Here is a 24,492-nt window from a genome sequence, read left to right as displayed (position 1 = left end):
CATTGGATAGGAATGTTGTAAAGGAAGTCTGGACAGGTAACCCTTTTGATTTTAATAATTTGAGAATATTTGGGTGTCTTATTTTATGCATACATCTGGTGATGAGAAATCTAAACTTGATCCAAAGTTGAAAAAGTATGTTTTTGTAGGTTATTCCAAAGGTGTGAAAGGGTTCAAGTTTTGGGATCCTATTTCCAAGAAATTGGTGATTAGCAGGGATGCAGTGTTTTGATTAGCAATCCATGTTACCAAAGATAGTTAAGACAATTGTGCCCGTGTCTGATGGAGCTTCCCCCCAGCTCCATGGAGGTTTAGGGGGACTTTAAGCAGCTGTGGTGATTCTTGAAAGGGAAGAACCATGCAGTCCAAGATCTAAGGCCACACCCACACCTGAGCCTGGATCAGTGAGTTTAGGTGGACCACATCAGTAGTACAATCTTGTCAAAGACAGAGATCGTCACACCATTAAACCCATTGTTCGATATGGTTTGAAGAATTAACTAAATTAGTTGCTTTTCCACTTCTCACTAGTGTTGGAGATCCTTCTACCCTTGAGGAGGCTATGAATAGCCAGGAAAAAGACAGATGGATGGGTGTCATGGTGGAGGAGATGAAGTCTTTACAAAAGAATTAGACATGGGAGCTACTTGACCTTCTTGTGGGCAAAAGAACCATAGGATGCAAATGGGTGTACAAGAGGAAACCTCCTGTATCAAAAAAAAAAAAGGAGGGAAAGTGCAAGACTCCCCTAGTAACAAAGGGGTATGCATGACAAAAAGTGATTGATTATGATGAGATTTTCTCTCCAATCGTAAGACACACTTCTATCAGATAGTGCTAGCCTTGGTAATCAGTCATGACATGCACTTGGAGCATATGGATTTAAAGAATACATTTCTTTATGGTTTTTCTTTTTCTCTCAGTTTTGGCATGCACGTCAATTAGATCCTTTCATTTATGCATTTCACTCATTTTCTTGCTCATTTTTTTAAAAAAATATTGAGAATCTTTCCTATGGTAGTATATGGTCCGTGTGGTAGTGCTTCCGGTTATATTTCTTCAGGATGATCAATTCCTTCTTCAGCGTGCTTATACTGTCAGGGCGACTGCTTTGTGACCAAGTTTTGGTGGTGTGAGGGAGAATAGTTGTAAAAATACTAGTGATTTGTGTAAATAATAAACCAACTTGAATGATATGGAGTGCAAAAGTTATCTTGCGCTATTAAGATGTGAAAAATAAAGTAGAGTACCATAGCTAACTAAGTTCGATTTTACCTTTTTTTTTTACTTATTGTTTTTATTTATAGAAACTTGAACCACCTTTTTAACTATACGATCTCTCTTTTATCCACTCAATAATCCCTACACCCCTCAGACTTCCCATTCCCCTGCAGCACTGCCCTGCCATTGAGATACGACCAGATCACATTGCGCTAGCCCACTGTGTTTAGATTCGATCATCCTGTGCCACCTTTCCCCATTCAAGATTTACGCCACCCATCCCCTTCAAGATCCAGTAGTGTCACATTGCATGCAACCCCACCCTGTCAAGTTTAATTTTTTTTCGCCCCAACTATATACAATGAAAACACAATTTTGCTGTACAAGAACGAAATTGTATTTTAGTGAGAAGGGTAATTTTGGAAATTAGCAAAAAACTATTCACATGGGTACTGAGAAAAGGAAATTTTGTAGTGTGAATAATAGCTTCCCATATTAACTGTTCTGTTAAAATTACGACCATGTCATTTTACAAGGCGGAATGATGACTAATGAGGTGGCAGTTTTGACACATAAAAACAAAAAAAATAAAATTGACACGTGGTCATTGATCAACAACCTTTGAGTTTGTTGGATCGTGAACACGGTCCTTAATGCTTCTACCTACAAGTGTGTGAATTTCCTTAAAACAAAATCTGTCCCACGCGTGACATGCTTAGTAAATAATGATATCCATTAATTATGTGATAAAAGATTCAATCTATAAATTTATATGAATAGAATATCTGTGGAAAAGAGTCTATCCATTAAATAAATTAATGTACCTAAAAAAAATTAGTCTCTAAAAAAAAAAGAATAAACCATTAATTTAATAATAAAATTATATAAATAGTTCCTAAATTATTAGAAATCATGTTATATAATGATTCAAAGCATAAAAAATTAAATTAATCCAAAAACATTAGCAAAATAAATTAACATAGAAACTAAACCGATAAATATTTAATACTTTAGGAAACTTTTTATATAATTACATTATTTTAAAGACTATCTAGGAGAGCTGATAATAAATTGAAGGACTAAATTGGTGGTTTGTTCAAAACAAAAAATTGCCGTTGCCACTTGTTATCCATAATAGTATACTAAAATCTCAATTCCATCTCAAAACAATAACTCATCACACAAACAGATTTATAATAATAGTGTCATATTAGGATGGTTTTTCTTGTAGTTAAAAACTCATCAAAAAGTCTTTAAAAAAAACTCATCAATAATCATGCTATTATTTGGACCCTTGCATTACAAAAAGAGCCAAAGAAAGCACATAGTTTGGGCAGCACCGAGAACTACGGTATAGGCTAGCAGTGGGGAAAATGTATGGCATCCAAAGCTACACAAACAGACACACAAAACAAACCATCACAAGACCCTTCCTCAATGCAAAAGCAAAACTCAATCTGAAACAAAAATGCCATTTTTCTACTTCCCATATCCCTTCTTCTTTCTGGCCCCACCACTTCCCTCTACTGTTCTAGTGGCTCTCTTTCTGACATCAACACCACCAAGTACCTACAACAACATCACAACCATTGACACCTCTTCTGAGATACCCTAACATCACATAGCTGGTATATATATATTATCTATCTATCTAGATATCAAAGTATCAAACATTACATTGCATTGTGCTATGTTATGTTACATTACATTACATGTCTTTATTCCTATGCTTTACCTAGATAGGACAAATATCATGTTTATCTTGTATGAAAAGTTGGTGGGCTAGAAAAAGCAAAAATCAATGCTAGGCAGAGCAGAGACACCAACCCCAACTTTTCAAATCTTCTTTTGCATCACTAACTTCTTTACAGCATAAAGCTAAGCAAAAAAGAGACTCCCTTTGTTATGCTTGCCCTTCTATTTCAATTTCAACGTGTAATCATGGCTTTTGTAACCTCAGGTTTGGCCTTCAATTATGTTGGCACTTTGGTTTTCTTAATTTTTTTTCTCTTTCTAGTAATTGCTACAAATGAAATCAGCGGATAAACAGCATATGAATGATGGGGAGGTTGAATTATAGGGGAGGGGGTGCATGAATTGAGTGCAATCATAGATCACCCATTTGTTTCAAAATGAACTTGTCTTTTTCTTCCTTTTGCCTTCGGTTAAAAGAAAAAAAGGTTGAATGACCCTTGTTCCTGATTGCACCCTCATGAGATTGAGGAAGCGTAAACGATGTTTTCCTTCTTGTTCCTCTCTTCGCAAAGTAAATTCACCTTTGTTTTCTCATGTTTCTCTCTATCATAAGCTCCATGTCTGAAAATTCACCTTGAGAAAAATGTTGATAATGTAGACTCTCAAAAGGAATTAAAGAATTGTCACATCATTCAGAAATTGTCTCTTTTTACCAAACTGTAATGCATTTTAAATAATTTGTCATATGTGGATTGAATTGACTTGCATTTCGTTTTTCCATTAGTTCTTGATCTGACAGTGATGTAGTAGTCTCAAGTGTTTTTCAGGTGTTTCTTATCTGCTATTTAGTTCAATAATCTTTTGTGTAATTGTTTCTTATCATTGTATAGCTTCTGAATCTCAAGCATCTCTTCTTACTAAGTCAGAAACCAAAAGTATGTTTGTCGCCTTACTTTCCTGACAAATTCTTCTAGGCACATTGAGATAGCATGCTATGATTTACTCATCTAAATGCACGGAATTAAAATTTGACAATTGTTTTGGTACATTGACAAGTTGTTCGTATTGTCTTTATGCTATCACTCTTTGCTTATGGATGCTTTCAAAATTGAAATACAGGTAGACGAGGATGAGATTTATTGGAGACGCAGAAAGGAAGATGAAGAGTTGGAATGGACACCTAATTCCACTCACTTAATATCTCAGTTTACTCAATGTTTTAGTGAGTACATTTGTTTATCTTGATCTCTTTCTGTTTCTATAGATTTTTTCATCTCTTTTCAATCAATATGTTAATTGATTGATGTTATAAGTCAATGAGGATGTGGAGGGTTACTGAACATTGTGAGAAATCTCAAACAGTTCCAGTAAAATACTTAAACTAGAAATCTCAAACAGTTCCAGTAAAATACTTAAACTATCAGATTTTCATGCTTTCTCATGTAAATTATCCTTCTAGATATGGTGATATAGTTTGCTAGTTATTTCTATCAATAAGTAGTAATTTTTTGTTTGGCAGTTTCATTTTGAGAGCGCTCTTGATAATTCAAGCCTACATATGAAATTAAAGTAACTCTGCCTTTCAAACAGGAAAAAAAGAGTTTCATTGGTTGTTTTGTCCTATCCAAGATTCGTTTCTTACTTCTCTAGGACTTTCTTTCAAAAGACAGTTTAAGGGAATGCCTCTTCTGCATTCTGTTTTCTGTATTAGCAAACAAAACACACACAATATTCAGAATGCATTAGAAGAACTTATTTCAACTCTGAAATTCAGTATTTCAAAGTCTATAATGACTCAACAACACAACAACATGATGATTCTGTCCTATATCATTTTATTGATCATCCAAGTTTTCTTTCAGTGTTGATCTATATTTTGTTACACGTAGCTAATGCTATGGTTGGATCACGATCATGGATAGGAGGACTCTTTCACCGCACAACCACCAAGCGAGATGACAAATTCATTGATTATCCTTTGAGTCCTATTGAGGTAAAACAGAAGATGGTGATTTGTTAAATTTTCCTTCTGATTTTCTGTTTATTTTCAATTGTGACTTACTGTTATTACAGACTCTGAGCTTAATTTGTTTCTATGTTTATGTCAGGAGGAAAGACTTCAAAGGCTTCAAGAACGGCTGCAAGTTCCTTATGATGAGACTCGACCTGATCATCAAGTATATCTGTTTTTCATGAACCTATTTTGCCTCTTTATTTATCAAAACTTCAGTTTGCTTCTTGAAAATTCAAGCTTCATTTCTGGTTCTTAGGAAGACAGACCCTACCCTGTAGTTTAGGAATACTTTCAACTTTTGACATGTTATGTTTATACCACATTTAACTCACAAAATCATTAACTTTCAACAGGAATCACTAAGAGCTTTGTGGCATTGTTCCTTTCCTAATGTATCTCTGGAAGGCCTAATATCTGACCAATGGAAAGATATGGGATGGCAAGGTCCTAATCCATCGACTGACTTTAGGTACACTTACATGTTCTTATAAGATCTCAAGGCATTTTCGTCACTTTCCCTTTGCATTAAGGTTTATAGTAGCATGGAATTTTCACTATTTTTTTTCCCCTTACATTTAATGATTCTTTAATGTATGGTACAGAATTAAACCAAATCATTTCATTTCACAGAAATTTGATGATCCTTCATATATCAGTTTTATTAGATAGCTACTAGGGATTAAATTCTAGTCATAGGGATCTATGCGTTGCTTGTTCCATAAGCACACAAGGACATGACTATAGAGAACTTCAATAGACCAATTCTTTTAATATATTATGGAGGATCCCAAATTAATATGCTGAGCTGATAATTTCTGATTAGTTAACTGAATATTATATGAAAGCACTTGTTCATAGAGACTTCAAGTGAGTAGATTCTTTCCTTATCTTTAACAATGATCCCAACCTAATTGATATGGTGACTTCATTGTTTCTAATTAGTAATTGCAAATTATGTGAAAACACTAGTTCATACAGACTTAAAAGAGAGTGCATTATGCTTGACCTTTCCATTACCTCAAAATTTTCTATTTCAAGGTATTGTGTCTAATATCCTGATTTCTTCAGGGGGTGTGGCTTCATTTCCCTTGAAAATCTACTGTTTTTCGCAAGGAAATATCCGGTATGCATTTGTGTCTTCTATTCTGTGTATCTGAAAGAACTTGATGAGCCTTTTTGTCCTCTCATTTTAGTTCCTTGATATCTATCTTGGCAGACAAGATGAGTTATAACTAATTTTATGGAAATTCAAATGAAGGAATCTTTTCACAAGCTGTTGTTGAAAAAAGATGGAAAGAGAGCAACCTGGGAATATCCATTTGCTGTTGCTGGCATTAATATATCATTTATGTTGATACAGATGTTGGATTTATGCTCAGGTTTGTGTACAATTTCACAATGCATTATTCATTCCACTGATTCTGCTATTATAAACAGTAAAGGGTAGCCCAGTGCACCAGGGGAAAATGCTAGAAAGTAGGGACACAATACGAGACACAGATATGGCATGAGTTGCATTTGGTCAACATCTTTTTCTTTTTCTTTTTCTTTTAACTTTATGTATTGATTTTGTTGTTTGACCTTTTGGCGTTTGTAAATCTTTCCCTTTATCAAAAAGCGAGGAAGTAAAGTACATTTTCTAATAACATTTCCACTAAATGCTTTTTTTTTTCGTTTTTTTTTTTTTTGTTGCAGAAAAGCCACGATGTCTTCCAGGCATGAATTTTGTTAAGTTATTAGGAGGTGTGGTACATCTTAATCTGCCCTTGTCAAATGCTTGCATGTATTTGACCACTTCCAGGAGCTTTTTGATGTTTTACTCCTTCAAATGCTCATAAGTCTCATTACATCTTACCGCAGAAAATGAAGAAGCATTCGATGTTCTATACTGTATAGCATTTGAGATGATGGATGCACAATGGCTGGCTATGCATGCTTCCTACATGGATTTTAACGTACGCTTTTTTATTCCCTGCGTTTTCTGTATCTCCAATCCTTCATGTCTTTTCCCTCCTAGTCCAATGTTAGGAACGTAATTATCTACTAATCACTACAAGCTATAGGTAATTCCTTCTTGCTGACTTTATTTCCAAATATGGTATTTATAACATGAAATGGATAACAAAAGCTGAAAACCACTAGTTGGCCAGCTGTGCCGTAACAAACATGAAATGGAAATAACAGAATTAGTTTGTTGTCACTAACCAATTCTTACAACAGAATTATCTTTTGCATTATCCTATTGTCTAGTTAGCAAGAGCTAATTGTGTAACAAAGTCCTTGTAGTGGGCTGGTTTCCTGATGATCCTCTTGGGCCTACTGTTGTCCTGTGCTCTATTGCTATCTTCCTGGGCCTCCAACCACTACAGATAATACCAAAGGAAAATAAATAAATAAAAATAAGATTAGATTAGAGTTTTGAAATGGCAAGTACTTTGATATTAAGGCTACTTTTCAATTTATATCTGATCTTGGAAATTGTTTAATTTCCATATCTTATTTATGGCCACTTTTCCTTATAGTAAGAGAAACTTTATTTTCTGTTATTACTCAAGGACATTAAAACTTCTCTAAGATTAAATAGAACAAGTTTTGGAAAGAATCATAGAAGATATTAATGAAGCAAAATTGTAACGGGGAAGTAACTAAGTAAGGACTCTTCACATAAAGTTGGTATTACAGAAACTTTCCAATTTTTTTTTCTCTCTTTTTCACGAACTGCTTTAGTTATGATTGTCTGAAACACACACTAATGTATTGTTTGATCATTTCAACTTCTTTAATGCATTGACACTGCAAATTATTGCATGGCTTTAGGATGTTCTACAAGCAACAAGAATGCAATTGGAGAGAGAGCTATCCTTAGAAGACATCAACAAAATACAAGACCTGCCTGCTTACAATCTGTTGTAACTTGTAAACAATAGCTTAATTCTTCCTCTTCTGCTCATAAGCAACAAATTCCAAGTGGCACAATTTTGTAAGTATTGAAGACAATTTCGCCACCATGCTTATTCTCAGCGAACTGCAAGGATTTACTCCTCTTCTGAATCTGTTTTCAGAGTCACCTTTGAAGTTCTTTATAGCTGACATTTGGTAAATGAGCTAATGACATTAAACTTTGAAGGGGGCCTTTGAGAATCATTTTTGAAATTTTAGTTGTTGTGGAATTCTTTAAATCCTTAGGGGAAAGAAAAGAGATGAAATGTGAGAAACAATCTGATCAAACAGTTCAAAAGAAAATTAGAAATTAAAACTTAATTGGATTAAAATCTTGAAGCTATAATATTGATGAGGTTAAAAGGGGCTAGCAATTGCAATACAAAATTTAAATTCACTTGTACACACTTGTGGGTGCGAGTCACTTCATAAACTCTTGCCTGCATAATGTTGTTACATTTCTGCTTTATCTCATTATCTGTCAACGATTATGGAAGAAGACATTGATTAATTTAGTTTGATTGTGACAGGGACTTAAACAAGTTGTTGTAGACTAGTCCAACTATTTAAGAACAGTTAAAATGATCAGTTTAACAAGTTTTGGAATTAATTAATTCACTCTATATTTCAATGGTGCCATATGGTTAAGGGCATGTCTAACTTATCTTAAATAAAAATGTAACTCATCATAGACAATTGGTAAAAATCTCTTATGTACTTTAAAATGGATAGTTGTAAATATTAATTACACCAATCATCTTTGATGGGATGAGGTTGTTTAACCCATCTGTGCATTGCACAGTTTTTAAATTAAAACAAAGAAGCGACTAAAAAAGTCACTAAAAAAATAACTTGAAAAACTATTCCACTCACACGTGGTGACGCTGGATAGGTTTTACAATACTATGATAAGTAGACAACTTATATAATTAATTGATCCCTGTAATGTATCTAAGTTTTTTAGTTCCATAGCTTAACACAAGTTAACGAAGTCTTATTGGTTAATGGTTATTAACAGCATAACTAGTAAATTTTTGCCTGTTAGTCTGTAAGTTAGTTTTTTAACCTCTTTAATAGGCCTTACCATTAATTAGACTTCTAAAATAAGTTTTCAGAGGTTAGACAACTTTTATAAAGGTCAATTTGTCTTTAAAAAAAAACTCTGCTTCAAATGAATATATTAGGCTCGAGCCATAGATTTGAGAAACCTTCAGGTCTAATAGAACTCAACTATCCAAATCTATTTTCACCCCTTGATGTCATCATTAATAAACTATCATTAAAATTAATAAATTTATCATATATAATAATTTAAGATATGAAATGATCATTTTACCTTTTAAAAAAATCTCTATATCACATAAATATATTAGGTTCGAGCCTTAGATATGAGAAGTAGCCCAAGTTCAAATCTTATAAAACTAGTCTTTTTTTTTCATATATTATTGAGTGTTGCTAGGTGCACCCAGCATTTTTGCTGGTGCACCCAGCAAAATTCTTAAATGGCAAAAATACCCCCGGCCTATTTTTTACTTATAATTTTTTTTGCAGAAAAGCACAAAGCCTCCATTTTTTCTGTGTTTTTGTGGTTTTCGTTCGGCATTCTCTCGGGTTCGTTGGTTCGCTGTGAAAGGTTAGGTGCGGTGAAGGTGAAGGTGCATTGCGGTGGTTGGCGGCGGTAAACGAGGTACGCAGAGGGTGTGGCGTTTGTCGTGGACGTACGGTTCATTTACGGATCAAGTTGATCCGTAATTCTGTTACGGATCAAGTTGATTCGTAATTGTTACAGATCAACTTGATCCGTAACACACTTCCGGATCAAGTTGATCTGTAAGTCTATTATTTTTGGTATTTGCTGTTTTTTAATTTATTTTCCTTTTTTTCCTGTTAAATTACTAATTTTTTTCCATTTTTTGTTTGATTTGGTTAGATGGACGAAGATGAGTGGATGTATGAAATAATGTTTGAACGAGCGGATATGGATTATGAAAATGCAGAAGAAGCATGTGGTGCGAATGAACCACATGTTGATTGTTCGGATGTGTTCAACACTTCTCAAGTTATAATGTTAATGTTTGTCACAGATTTAATAAAATGAATACTAGTAGAAAAAAAATTATGTGGATTTCTTTGTAGGTGTTTGAGTGCTGAGAGAATGTTTTGCGGTGGGCTTGATCCGTGGCTCATGAAAACGGATTTGTGACAGTGATTTTAGGGTCGGACTCAAACACAGGTAGTAGAGGAATGACTACATTTGTGTTAATTGGCTGTGAAAGGAGTGGCGAGTATAGGTGTAGGAAAAAAGAATTTATCAGAAGAGACACTGGGACTAGGAAATGTGGGTGTCCCTTCAAGCTTCGTTGCAAGCCAGCGGTTGGAGGAGAAGGCTGGGTGGTGAAGTTGATTTGTGGAGTGCATAATCATGAATTGGTCAAGTCATTAGTTGGACATCCATATGCAGGGCGATTGACTAAAGCTAAAAAAACACTTATTGCTGATATGACGAAGTCCATGGTGAAGCCAAGAAACATTCTGCTAACTCTGAAGGAACACAATACCAATAGCTGTATGACCATTAAACAGATATACAATGTAAGAAGTGCATTCCGTTCTTCCATAAGAGGAAGCGATCTTGAAATGCAACATTTGATGAAGTTTCTTGAACGTGATCAGTATATTCATTGGCACAGAATAAAGGATGAAGACGTGGTTCGTGATATCTTTTGGTGTCACCCTGATTCAGTGAAGTTAGTCAACGCATGTAATTTGGTATTTTTGATAGATAGCACCTACAAAACAAATCGATACAGACTCCCACTGCTCGATTTTGTTGTGCTCGATTTTGTTGGGATGACACCGACTGGGATGACATTCTCTGCCAGTTTTGCATATGTGGAAGGTGAACGCGTTAATAATTTGGCATAGGCTTTACAATGCTTTCGAGATCTTTTTTTAAAGCGTGGGTGCACCTAGCATCACTCTAAATTATTTAAGCACCCAAATACCGATGGAACAATCTCGTTTTTTGTTTCTTCTTCCTTCTTCTTCTTTGGTAAACTAGGAATATGCGGTGTGCCTATTGCCTATACCTTACATATATGCAATTTTAGCACAAATTACAAATGTCAGTAATTTAGAGCATGCTTTACATGGTGCAGACTACTAATCTTTTGGAAAATTTCCCAAGTAAAACATCAATTTAATGACTGAAATAAGTGTCATTATTAATTCGATCCTTAATATTTAAAGTACAAATTTAGCTCCTAAATTTTACAATTACCAATCAATCAATTTTTAAAAAATTCATATCATATTTTAATCTAAAATCTTAAAACATTAAATTTATGGTCTTCCTGATTACATGTTCTTTGACTTTTTCATTCCTAACTAATATGGATTTTATTCACATTTATACTTCAATAATTATGAACTAAAATAGTTAATAATATCTGATTTCAAGAATCAAATTAATAAACAAATACATTTGAATCAATTTTAATTATTTTTTAAATTTAAAGACAAAGTTAATTGAAGATTATAATTTTAATAATTGATTTGATGTTTTATTTGAAATGTTCTCTTGAGCCCCTCTTTTGTCTGTCTTTCTTATTGTGAATTGTGACTTCAAAAGACAATTGCATGATTTTAAAACGTCTATATCTTTGAATGGTATCGATATATTGGAATTGACCCTGAGATTGACTTGTTTAAGTCCACTTTATCATTATAAGTCGATGACTTTCTGATGTGTACTTCTGCTGATAGAAATACAATTTATTTTAATTAATTTTGTTCTGTTGTTCTATTGCTCTCTGATAATCCTTCAACTAGCACCTGCAAGCGACACCTAGCTAGCTCTCGTTATATGATGCAATTTAAAATGATGCAATGCTACCAAAACGGTGTAAGATTATAGGGTCAAAAGCATCATTGCATCAATTTAGCATGATTGCTTCAAATTATCACATCTTGCAACTAGTTTATTTATATTGCTTAGGTAGGAACTCATATTCAGATGACATTCTTACACTTGTCCATTAAAATTTCGTCCCTTAAAGGAGTTTTAGTTACTAGGAATTGTAACTATAATTACTACTCATAATTACTTAGCATCATGCACCATTGGTTTTACAAAGGTCGCATATCATGATGTCATATGTGCCTAAAATTAGTCAATAACATTCACTACTCGTGAGAATAGGATAACACAAGAAATCGTGGTTGATTGGATTCATCAACAAGCATTGAACTTTTTTCTTATGAGACCTCCACAAATTCATCATAGCATGGCACAAGGATAAGTGGGGCAAAAGAAGAGAACAACTATTTCCTCGAATAGGGGAAGCTGCTTTACTTGATGTATAAGCATTAAAAGCGCATATTCATGTCCACCATTGAAGCCTATCCATATCCAGCACTTGATATATATTTAGATGAGCCATTTTCAATCACTTTATTGTCCACTTATATATATTCCCTCAATTATGACGTCTATAAGACTATAACATCAAGGCTGAAACTGACAACAATATGTGAGATTACATCCATATCCGATACAACTCTGACTAAAGAAAATCATTGTTTTCCTTCTCTCAACTCGGCTTTGCAATAACATATTTTTTTATTAGTCAAAAAACATTACATTAGAGGTACTAAATTCTTATACAATGTTCTTACTTATAGTATTACAAGTCTTTATATATAGCAATATCGAGTCAATTGACCATTTATATAAAGAAGAAAACCCTTTGCTTTTATATTTAACCAAGACTAAGATTTAAACTTTAGGTCTAATAAACACTCAGCATTTGTAACCTCACCTTTAAAAATGATATTATAATGATATTATATTATTTCTGTGTAGCTATATATAGACCAAATTGAGGCAAACCACACTACCTACCAAGCCTTTTTTTAATTTTTTTTTCCTGTGAGATCATAATATATTTAAGTTGTAACAAATGATTCCTACTATCATTTGACATTACCACTTGAACCCCAAAGAAAGTTATAAGATCAATTTGGTAGTAAGATGAAAAGAAAGAAAGAAAAATTGTGGGTTCGACTCTCTTGCTAACAAAAAATTAACAATTAACTACTAATATTTGTGATAAAAAAAACACTTGAACCACAAGCTAGTCAAGGACATTTTCCATGATGAAAAGGAGCATGAGAATGTGAGAGATGACTTGTAGTTTCTTCTTCTAGCCATAGTAGAGAAGAGTTGAATCTTTGTTATCTAACTATATTTCTTTTTCTTAGATTTTATATTGATTGTTGGACAATGAATGATAGAAATAGGGTGGACGACAATGATTGCCTAGTCTAATACTCTTGTACTCTTGTCTTCTGAATAGATCATTTAATCTATTTGTTAATTAACATAAGTTGAGTTGTAATTGTAATTGTTTTTTATTTTTCTGTTGTAATAATTTTCGATTAGACAGTTAGTTATTGTATTCTTTGTAAAGAGCTTTATTTTCTAGGTTCAAAGAGTTTGAGAGTGTTTTGAATCCTTTAACTATAATTTCTATTATACACAATAAATTTAACAATTTTATATAATATCTCTTCTCCTTCTATCATCTGTGTCTTCTCCTTCTATCATCTGTGTTTTACTTTCTGAATAGTATTTCTCAAATTTTTTCTGACATTTTCTTTGTCTATATTCTATCCAGCAACATTCTCTAAGCAGTCTAATACTTTTGAGGGTATATTGGTATTCATGTAGCAAGATGTACTCAGCTATTATAGAGTATACATTTGGTTTTAGGTGTATACTTAAATTTAAACTATTACATGCAGTATTTTTTACTACACTTTAACTACTATATTTTTAAACAATTAAAACATATATAGTGATATGAACCACACGGCTCTTAATGGTGTAATTCGGTGTCTACTAATGTATGCCACCAGCCACTGTATACTGTTAATTTAATTAAAAATTGATCAACCACTTTAAAAGGAAAATACATGTATCAAGATATGACATGTGCCATTTGCCCCTTTTGTGTGATCCAAATTGGGTTATGAAATTGATGAAATGAAATCTACTAGTATATATGAAGTACCAACAAGTCAAAGTGCCAAACAGCTAGGTGATCTGATGCATTGACTTTGAGGACCATAACCCATGTGTTAGTGATTGCAAGAGTGATGGGTTTGTTGGTTGTTAGCACTCTCAACTTTGATAATCTCTTTACATTGTTTCAAATTGATGGCTTTCTCACTTAAAAGTGTTGGTGGCCGGTTATAATCTTTGGCATCAGTCCATTGCATGTCCCATTCCTGGAATTTATTTGTCAAATTTAGGCCACTTTTTATATATCATTGACATCAAAGTGGTAAACAACGTGCTGTTTGCATTGAAAATGGATACTTCGAGAACCCTTTAATGTCACTGAAGAAGTCACTATTATTCTACATAATTTATGTTTTTTTTAAGATTTTACATAATTTATGTTAAGAGAAAACAACTTGAACTAGAAGGACAGTTATCTGTCATAATATATATTGCTTTTGACTTGTTACAATACTACACAAACTTTCATATTTTTAAGATTTTTTTTTATAAATTCGGGTATATTTTTATGCAATATAAATTAATAATATTTCTATAAACTTTATCAATAAACTAAATATAAATCCTTTTAGTAAAATAGATATAATTTTTTTACCAATGTTGTCAACAAAATTTATATCGCCATAAAAGAACTTGCCGATGTGATTACTAATTTATCCTCTAGTTTGAGATAAAAGAAAAACGGGGAGAAAGAAAAAAAAATTTGAAGAAAAATTTTAATTTATATTTTATTTTTTTTAACCAAAAAAATACTATCCATTTTTTTTAATAATTTCTTTTCTGACATCTAAATACATCGTTAGAAGATAATTGAGTCATCATGAGGTTTTTTAGGCTTTTTTTTACCATGCAAGGTAATTTTATTTTAAAATTATAAAAATATTGTAGAATTTGAATTAATTCTTATCAAATGAAGTCGTAGAAAACTTTAATGACTTTACTTTTACATTTTACTATTTAATACTAATAAATATAGAAGTTGTAATTATCATTTTTACTTTATTTTTTAATTTTGTGTTATTAAAACTCGTAACTATAATGTACGAATTATAATTAATATTTTTATGTTTATACATACATTTGTAAAGTCATGTATGAATTCTAATTCATTTTTTATTAAAAAAAAATTAGTGGCTTGAATTATTCTAAATAATATTCTAATGGACCCGTCCTGCAACAATCATTTTCTTTTAACTCTGGGACTGGGAGTGAGTCTGTTTGTGCTCTTTCCTTCTTGTCATTCTATTTTTGAAAATTTTGCCTGGCACGGTAAATTCTGTAATCATCCCGAGTTTCCATATGATACGTAGAGGCTCGTGAGTCGTAAGAATATCTTCCTAATTAATCATTATACGAGACAAATAAATTTTGTTTAATATATTAATTAAAATAAGAAAAATAAGGATTGGTATTTATATCCAAAAGTGCAAAGTCATGAATACCTTAATTTAAAGTCCTAAAAACTAATTTAGAATAAATATAGTGTCTGAAGTTTATTTCTATATTATATATGTACGTACTGATATGGTGGACAACCCCTTAATTAGTCATGTCCTAAACTGTGAAGGTCCTCAAGTTAATATAGGATTGGATACACATCGATCACACAAATATATCTCGGCTTAGAATTCCTCATTCATGCCTTAGACTATGAAAGTACTCAAGTTAATATAGGATCGGATACACGTCGATCACATAAATTTATTTAGTTGATTTCTAAACAAGATGAATAGGTTAATTGTTTTAAACTTTATTTGTTTTCACTGGGTAATGGGTATCAAATCTGGAGTTTTCTATTTTTTTTTCAAAGATTTACTATAGGATTAGTTGACATGATCACTGGTGGCATAAGATTTTGTTGTTGTTTATTATCATAAGACAAAGGTAGAAAGGTATCTTTAATTTAGTTTTCATATACTCTATATTGATAGCATGAGTGACGGATTCTAACAAAAGTTCTAAAGTATGGGTTAGCATGTAAGGTGTTTGGGGACTAGAAAAATTATATTTAAGTGATATTAATTTTAAGTTAAGATGCATTCTATTTATCCAATACGTTATCCTAATAAGTGGTTTTTATATAATGATTTTAATTTTTATTTAAGATTTTAATTTTATATTAATTTTAAATTAATTTATATATTATATAAGTTTAATTATTTTTTCATGCCTACAAATTTGTTACTTTTTTTTCCTTTAGTTCATATAATTTTTTTAATTTTTAATCTTTCTACTATTTTTCTTATTTTCATATTTAATTTTAACAAATATTTGTGAGATATTTTATTGTTGATGTAATACCAATTAATGTGACACACATCATAATGATATCATTTTTTTATTGGTGTCACACGTGATAACATCATCATAAATTAGCAAAAGTAACATTTTTGTTACGAACATTTAACATAGGAATTCAAAATGAAAACTTAGAACTTGCAGGGATAATTACAAAAATAGAATACAAGACAAAAAAATTTAAAAAAAAAACTCCAACTTTCAAGAATAAATTAAAAAAATACAGCAATCAAAAGTTATATAGATCTGACATTCAAAGACGAAAAACAACATATGCAAGCTTTTTAAAAATTTCTTAAAATTGGATTGACTTAAAAGAATCACATAACTTTTAGATTTTTATATTTGTCATGTTAAAATTGAAAACAATGTTCACATATCACACTCTTATTAATCTTGTATAAGAATATTACTTTCACATGAAAATGAGCAATAACAATTATTGATTTATGAATAATTAAAATTAAATAAAAGTCGTATATTTTTTAAATATTAATTTGATTAATTTTTAATCTTAATCATTCACTTAAGACAATGAATATTTATTTTTATTTATTTCATTTAATTTCAATATATAAGTGGCATTTGTTTAATGTTATCTCTTTTCCATTCTCGAGAATATAAAAGTAAAAACATTTATTCTCATGATTATTAAAAGGTTATCAAAATATATTTTGGTCTCATCAGAGTATCATATATTCCTAAAATAGTTAAACTCTTGTGTCTTAGGATAATTTTATTTCCATAATGAAGGATAAGAAAAAAAAATTCTCTTGAAAATATAAATTCAAAGATATTTTCTATCACCCTTGTAACTTCCATTTTTACTTATTATTTTATTTAAATATTAATTATTTTTAATTTTGGAATAACATTTCAAAATTAAATTCTAACTTATAATATTCCTAATAATATAATGCAGTACCTTCAAAATATATATATATATATATATATATATATATATATATATTAACTAACAAATATCTACTTATTTTTTAGTTGGAGCACAAAAAAAGTATAAAATAATAAAAAAAGAGAAAACTAATTATATTCAAAATAAACAAATATTTAATATTTTAGTTTAATTAGATTGAATAGTTCCCCTTAGTCTGTTTAGGTCCGCATTTAAACCAGCTAATAACTAGTATAGCCCCACGTTTTAAATAGACCAGCATTCGAAAGCATGTATGCCTACTTTTTATTTGGTAAAAAATTTGTCTTGCTAATTAACCCAGTCAGTCTGCCAACCAGCCGAAAAATGGCATTTTTTTTTTACTTTTAAAATAGTTAAACTATTTTTAAATTTTATTTATCTTTTGTGTGAGAAAAAAAAAATCAGCCTACAAATCTAGGGGTCATGGCAATATAACCTTTGCACATCAAACCTTATAATAATCTACTATTAAAAAAACTATAGGACTTGATATTATCCAAACCTACACAAGTTGCTAGTTTCGTAGATTATGACTTGTACGTATAGTATGCCCTACTTCAATCATAAAAAAACAGTATGCCTACTTCTACATTTAATTGGGTATATTAAATGAATAATTAATATGTATTTATAGTATATTAAATGAATAATTACAAATTAACTTCGTTTGATACAGGTTTATTTTAAAAGAAAAATGTAATAGTTAAACTTAAAAAAAAAAGTGTGCTGATAAGGAAGATATTAAGCATAAAATTATGATGGAATATAATATAATTGTCATAAAAATAAAATTATAAATTTATTATAAATGAAATTTGTTAAAAAACACACCAACAATTTAAAAATTATTTTCACTAAATGTATATAAAATATAAAATAATCGATAAAATATCTAATTCGGAGAGTAAAACTAGGGAGACGATAATGCGGCTAACTAAAACCGCATGTGGATCTGAGTTAATTATCAAATGAATTAAATAGTTATTTTGCCTCCAAATTTTAGGTGAGAATATTTATGCTTATTTTACAATCATATATATTGCATTATACGGAGGATTAGGGTGATTACCGTTTCGGATCAATTTGACAATTCGATAATTTGAATTAAATCAATTAGATTGTTTCGGAATTTTTTCTTGTTCGGGTCTAAAATCAATTAAAATTCAATATTGATTGGTTTGAATATTAGATTCATTCTTTTCAAATTTAAATCAACCCAAATCAAACAAATTATATACTTATTATTATTTTAATGCTCAATTGTGTGTTTTTTAAATCTTTTTATTGTGTTTTAATTTAGTATACCTTTAAATTAAAATTTATGTTGAATAATTTAGTTTATTTCTTTTATATTATTATATAGAGATGGACTTTTATGATTTAATGAATTATGTGTTATTTTTTTATAATTTATGCTATTATTTAGTTGTTCTAATTAATCACATTTAAATATGTTGCTTATATTATTTTATAACAATATTATTTATCAAATTTGGGACAAAACCATGCTATTTTTTTAAAAAAATTGATTTTATTTTTTGTCAAATATACGTGACTCAGCCCACTCATAATTATATTAGTAATTTTTTTTATGAACAAACATTAATTATTAGTTTTTAGTTTTTGTTAAGAAGAGAATTTGAACTCATTTTTTTCATTCTCTTTCTCTTTTACTAGAGCAATATTATATCTTTATCATCCAGTTGGTTTGGTTCGGACTAAAAAAACATTCTAAGATTCAAACCGATCCAATTGAAATCAAATTAATTTTAATTTAATTTTCTTTCAAATTTGAATCAAACTGATCGACCATGAACACCCTTAAAAACACAATTAAACACTTCAAATGAAAAAGGACAATTAAGCTAGACCATGTGCTATATCAATGCATTAGATACATTTTCTTATTCTATGATGGGTCCACGCGGAAATAAAAGCTCAGAACCTACATGTCATTCATGGCAAATGGCCAACCGTTCATTCAATTTCTCATGCATCTCCCCTCACTAGATTGCATTCTTAAACTCTCTTTTTCCTTTTTACCAAACCAATGCCAAACCCAAAACAACAATTATTATAAAAAAAAAAATGTTCATGGTATCATGTGATGCTTATCTATTAGCAAACAAGAGCCAGTGGATCGGTGGCATTTACAGAAACATTCCACGTCTCAACTATAATGGTCATCATCATCATTGGTCAATACTAGCAAGTGATCATACACAATCCAAGTTTCAAAGTTCTATGTAGTCTCACTCTCACATCATCTTAGTAAATTATAATAACTCTGGCCTCCTCACCTACCACTCTATATACAAAGGAGTCAACTCATTTGATCGGTTACATACCCTTACAAGGGCTTGTGTCCTAATTAAAATGCTCTCAAAGGGTCAATTAAACAACTACAAAGTACTACAAATCCTCATTCCTCATCACACTCAAAAGCCAACAAAAAGGGGTGCAATTAATGGTCCAAGCAAGGGCACAACAACAAAATATATATCCAAAAAAAAAGGATTTTTTAGGGGTCAATTTTGCAAAGTAGTGTGCACTAATTTGTTCTAGCCATGCCGAGCGCCCATGAAGTAATTGAAGTCATGATGTTGGACCCTTAGTTGCTTCAACCATGAATCTGCCACGCTCAATAGTGAGACTAGTCTTTCTTGGTCCCTACCACAATTCCCTGAGACCCACACACTCCCTTGCATCTTATACGTGGCCAAACCAAATGCTGGCAGCGAAATTCCTTCACCTTCCTTTCTCTTCTCGTGGGCTCCGTCGGTATCATCATCAAGGTCCATATCTATAAAACACAAGTACACACATAAGGAAAAAAAAAAGTTCCACTTAGTGCATATTCTCTTTCCAAAATTTTACGGTTTTTATTGGGGTGAATTTTCAAGATTTTTTTCCTTTTCCGCAGAAAAAGTTAAAATGATATAGTAGTTGTACATAATTATGTAGTGTGACATATGGATAGAGAATGAAATAATAATAATAACACCTTGGAATGAAGATGAAAGTGTGTGGAAAGTGAGGAAGCATGTTGAGAGATCTTTAATTGTTCTTCCCATGGGAATATGATATATGGGGTACCTGGAAACAGTAACCATGGAAGATCTATTCATCAATTGATCATATACATTAGAATATTCCTTACATCAAGGATACTTGTTGAAATCAATTCCAAATTTAGTTAACCGTAAGGACCAGTGATTTGGTAGAAAAAGGACCAAAAAAAAAAAAATACATGTTTAACATGAGAGAGAAAATTAATTACCAAGCAACTGCCATCCAACTTGCTGGGGAAAGATCTACACTTCTTAGTGACATCAACCCCGGGTATCTTTCTGCTAAGCCAGTAATCTGAAAGTTAAAAATATATTAGTCAGCAATAGTGTGCCATTTGTTCTAATCTAAGATAAAATTTTGAGAGAATTAGTTTTGAACATAATTGAAGGTGTGTCCAAATTAATCTCAATCATAGATGTCGCCTTCAAATGCGTGCACGGTTAGAAACATTGATTTCAATGGTAAACGAAAGAGGCCCAGAGGTACTATATAATTTTTAAGCCTTTAAATTTTTGTAATAAAGTTAATCTTGCAAATATTTAAATTTCTATTTACAAAGAATTGAAGCGAAAATTACGGTTTTTTTGTATCATCAAGGATTTCTTTTATACCCTCAATTTCTGGAAGTCATGGCATTGAATTGGATAAAACGCTTTACAAAAGATTTCTGCGGAGATACGCTAATCTATTGAAACACTAAATTACGGATTTTTTTTGTTGAATATATAGATAGATCACAAGAATCCAAACACAGAAAAGTGAAAACTACATTCAGCAAAGGTTTTTGGAAGGAGAACATATGCTCACTCAAGAAGTATAAAAATAAGAATAATAATTAATTACATTGAAGAAGGTGGGGGCGGGGGGTTCCACAGAAGAAAGAGATAGCAGAGACTAGACTAAGAAGTGCCAAGTTATTATGAACAGAGAAAAACGAGTTCTCCGGATTCACATGATCATAAGTCAAAAGTCACAGTTAACCTTTTATGGATGCCCTATCACTAAAGATTTTTGGTGATTACAATACAAACTTCTAAAAAAGAACATTCCCTATTCCCTCCCTATGCCTAATCTGTGGATTCTCATCTAATTAGAAACACTAAAATCAGAATCCAGATATAGATGAAAATCATGAAATTCTTTCAGCACATCTAATAACTAATAAAGCTGCAAAAAAAAAAGTTAGAAATGGCCAACAAGAACAAAACAAACGCACCTTATCCATTAGAGGAACTCTCCCATATGGAGTTGATCTTTCAAAATATTGGAAGTAAAGGTGACCCAATCGGTCATTCATGTGCCACAAACAATCGTGCTCAGATCCTCCTTCTTCTGACGAAGTTCCATCCCACCTCCATAGTTTGTCACTCTCACTCTCTTCACTGTAGGAATCGCTGTACGAATCCCTTGTCTCACACTCACCTGACTCGGTCTCTTCCCTGAATAAGAAAGAAACAAACACTCAATTCAAATCTATGCATCCTGTTCCCTCTCATCAAAGATTGATATTACTATTTTTTTACAAACAATCATGAAGTCCAGAACCATGAACCATAATATACAAAATCACTTGAAACAAAAACAACTAATCAACAGGTATCATAGAACTATGACCATAAGAACATTGATACAAAGAGTCATTTTTTTAAGCTACATAATTGGAGTTTTTGACTCTCAGGTAGAACTCCTAGGTATTTCTAAAGCTTCGGCCCTTTAAACCTGTTATAGGACTAATTTTTTACCCGAAATTCAGTCATACTTAAATTCCTTCTAAATGTGTGTTCTGTAAATTCAGATTCTCCTCACTAATTCTTGGTCACACTTAAAAAGTTTCATCTGAAGATATATTAGGTAGAAATTGAATACAGCTCCTTGCCGTGTGTGTTGCCAACCGAATCATATCCATTGGGTACCAAATATCCCATTTGGTGATAAAAATATGCTTATATGACTATTCTTACATCAACGAATACCCTCAGGCCATGATTTGATTCAAAACTACAAAAAATTGAACAACAACCCCCACAAAACTGATATAGATTATCTTCATGTGCATATATGTAAAACATACCTGAAAGTGTTGCTGGTGAATATCTGAATTGCGGAGAGGTAAGGAACATAGTACTGAACAAGTGTCTCCCCATTGGACAACGTGATGGGAACTCCAGCTCCATAAGCACTCCATTCGTGGAAACGATTCCATAGATCACCCAAAGTGAAGTACTCAACAGCTTCTCTCTCCCACGGGTGCCACAATCGGTTAAGGTTTCGAATCTCGTGCTGTCAGAAAGAAAAACACAAAAACTTAGGATCACAACGAAAAAAAAACACAAAACACAATGAACCAAGCAGAAAACAAAAATTAACAAAACAAAGGCAAAAAGTAGCACCTTGGGAAGAAACTGAGACGGCACAACAGGTGTCGTACGCCGGAGGAAGCAGTCAAGGTTGGACTTAGATTGCATTGACCCTTCATCGAAAATCATGGTGTCAGAGGAAAAGAAAAAGATTGAAGGAGTTTCAGCTTCTCTTACAATGAGAACTAATTAAGATGAGGAAAAAACAAAGGAGCAGAGAAAGAGAAGTTGAGAAATTATTGAGGTTAATAACTAAGAAGAAAGAGAATTGAAAGGCAAATTATCTCAACAGCTAAGAGTCAAAGTCTTGTTTTTTTTTTCTCCCGCAAAACTCTCAGTCTAACGGTCTTATTTTTATCTCCTCGACAACAATTTCTCTGTTTTAACAAAGCCAATAATAATGTTTCCAACTCAACACATAGTTACATAAACAAAAACAAACAATGACAACTCTTTCTCTCTCTTAATCTATCTAACTCTTCCTTTCTTTGATAAACTAAGTCTTGAAGAAAACTCAAGCCAACCCTGCTTTGTTCGACATTTAAGGAAAGACAACACGCTGACGCTTTAACCTTAAACCAACAAAACGAAGTCCAGAAACAAAGACACGCTAAAAACTAAAAGAAACGAAAGACAAGCATATGGAGAAAGAAAACAAGGGAACAATAAATTTATTTTCATTTTTTTTTTTCTTTTTTTAAAAAACTCTTGTAACAGAAACCCGTGTTGGCGTGTTTGTTTTGTTTGAGAATAAAAACTGAAAAAGGTGGAAAAGAAGGAAAACTGACCAGAGAGAAGGTGAGTATGGGAGGGAGATGGAGGAAACTAGAAAACAAAATAGTAAAACGCTTTGGTTTGGTTATGTTGAGAAATATCCAAAACAGAACAGAAAGTGAAACAGGGAACTTTGCTTTGGTTTCTAGAAAGTGCGAATTTATGATGAAGTGTTAAGCACGGATTTATATTATGGGATGGGGTGGGTGGTGCTCTCTTACAAACCAATGACTACCGTCTACCGCGTCACACAGAATACGAAATCTGTAATAACAATTCTAAAATTCATGCGTTTCTTTCTCTGTGGGATATATAAAACTCTGTTTCGGGTTCTTTTTTCTTCTCTTCCTTTGATTTATTTTTTCTTCATGACGTGTATAATTTATGGAAAATTAAATAAATTGAATAGTTAAATTATTTTTAAATATTTAATATAATTGCTTGCTTGTCATATATACTTTTATTTGAATCGAATAAATTATTTACGCTCTTCCTCTAAATATCGCAGATAGTTGTATATCTAGAATAAGATTGAACTCAAAAAACGTTAGATTAAAATAATTTCACACCAATACATGATTCTCTTTCTTTCATTGAAGAATATTCCTTAGATTTTTTTACAATTACTAAATTAAAATTTTGGATTAGTCCTTTTTATAAAAAAGAATAATTCAAATAAAAGTTAAAACAATAATAATTAATGATAAAGGATATTAAAGGAATTAAAATAAAAAAGAATGTCTCATTTATGTTGTAATAATTTTGGAAAAATATAGTATTATTTTAGGACAAATTTATCGTGAATTCACTAAATTATTTAATTATCTTCCTATTTTATGAATTAGTGTATTGGTCTTATAAAAAAAAAGATTAAAGTGAGTAATATTCAAGTAAAAGAATTAACTTGTTCAAAAAATATCGGGAAGTGTTTTTGTTAATTGATGAGATTAGTCATAAAAGAGAAAATGGAGACATTGATTTTATTCCAGGTATTGGATAAGGTTCGTTTTAAGAATAAAGTTAAAAGAAGAGAGATTAGCTTCTTTTGGGGCGCTGATTGGGTATTAAATTGAGGCTTTGAAATTGAACCATTGATATTCAG

At 31.6% G+C, this 24,492-nt stretch overlaps 2 protein-coding genes across 10 annotated transcripts; one reads left to right on the top strand and one right to left on the bottom strand.

Annotated features, from left to right (window-relative positions):
* The first annotated feature begins 2,603 nt into the window (after nucleotides 1-2,603).
* Nucleotides 2,604-8,053, top strand: LOC100800270 (ELMO domain-containing protein A). 8 transcript variants are annotated; one of them, XM_014764815.3, is made up of 10 exons: nucleotides 2,604-2,849; nucleotides 4,036-4,138; nucleotides 4,806-4,909; nucleotides 5,025-5,093; nucleotides 5,284-5,399; nucleotides 5,999-6,053; nucleotides 6,189-6,309; nucleotides 6,626-6,673; nucleotides 6,791-6,885; nucleotides 7,748-8,053. In XM_014764815.3, exons 3-10 carry the CDS (start codon nucleotides 4,814-4,816, stop codon nucleotides 7,841-7,843), a joined length of 696 nt encoding a protein of 231 aa, XP_014620301.1. In that variant the 5' UTR covers nucleotides 2,604-2,849; nucleotides 4,036-4,138; nucleotides 4,806-4,813; the 3' UTR covers nucleotides 7,844-8,053. The 8 variants fall into 8 exon arrangements, with proteins under 8 accessions (XP_014620301.1, XP_006592422.1, XP_014620300.1 ...); XM_006592359.4 differs by having other exon boundaries at nucleotides 2,606-2,849; nucleotides 4,779-4,909; XM_014764814.3 differs by lacking the exon at nucleotides 2,604-2,849 and adding an exon at nucleotides 2,889-3,181.
* An 11,304-nt stretch (nucleotides 8,054-19,357) lies between these two features.
* LOC100799384 (uncharacterized) lies at nucleotides 19,358-23,664 on the bottom strand. Of its 2 annotated transcripts, XM_006592355.4 has the most exons (7): nucleotides 23,405-23,654; nucleotides 22,650-22,729; nucleotides 22,331-22,539; nucleotides 21,476-21,698; nucleotides 20,468-20,553; nucleotides 20,192-20,283; nucleotides 19,358-19,990 (listed from the first exon to the last, which is right to left on the bottom strand). In XM_006592355.4, the coding sequence occupies exons 2-7, from the start codon at nucleotides 22,722-22,724 to the stop codon at nucleotides 19,749-19,751; spliced, it is 927 nt and encodes a 308-aa protein (XP_006592418.1). In that variant the 5' UTR covers nucleotides 22,725-22,729; nucleotides 23,405-23,654; the 3' UTR covers nucleotides 19,358-19,748. The 2 variants fall into 2 exon arrangements, with proteins under 2 accessions (XP_006592418.1, XP_003539903.1); XM_003539855.5 differs by having other exon boundaries at nucleotides 22,650-23,664.
* Between the last annotated feature and the right edge of the window lie 828 nt (nucleotides 23,665-24,492).

Source organism: Glycine max, chromosome 12 (genome assembly GCF_000004515.6).
Source record: "Glycine max cultivar Williams 82 chromosome 12, Glycine_max_v4.0, whole genome shotgun sequence".
Classification (NCBI taxonomy): Eukaryota; Viridiplantae; Streptophyta; class Magnoliopsida; order Fabales; family Fabaceae; genus Glycine; species Glycine max.
Note: the sequence above shows the minus strand (reverse complement) of the source record. Positions and strands in the feature narration are given on the sequence as shown.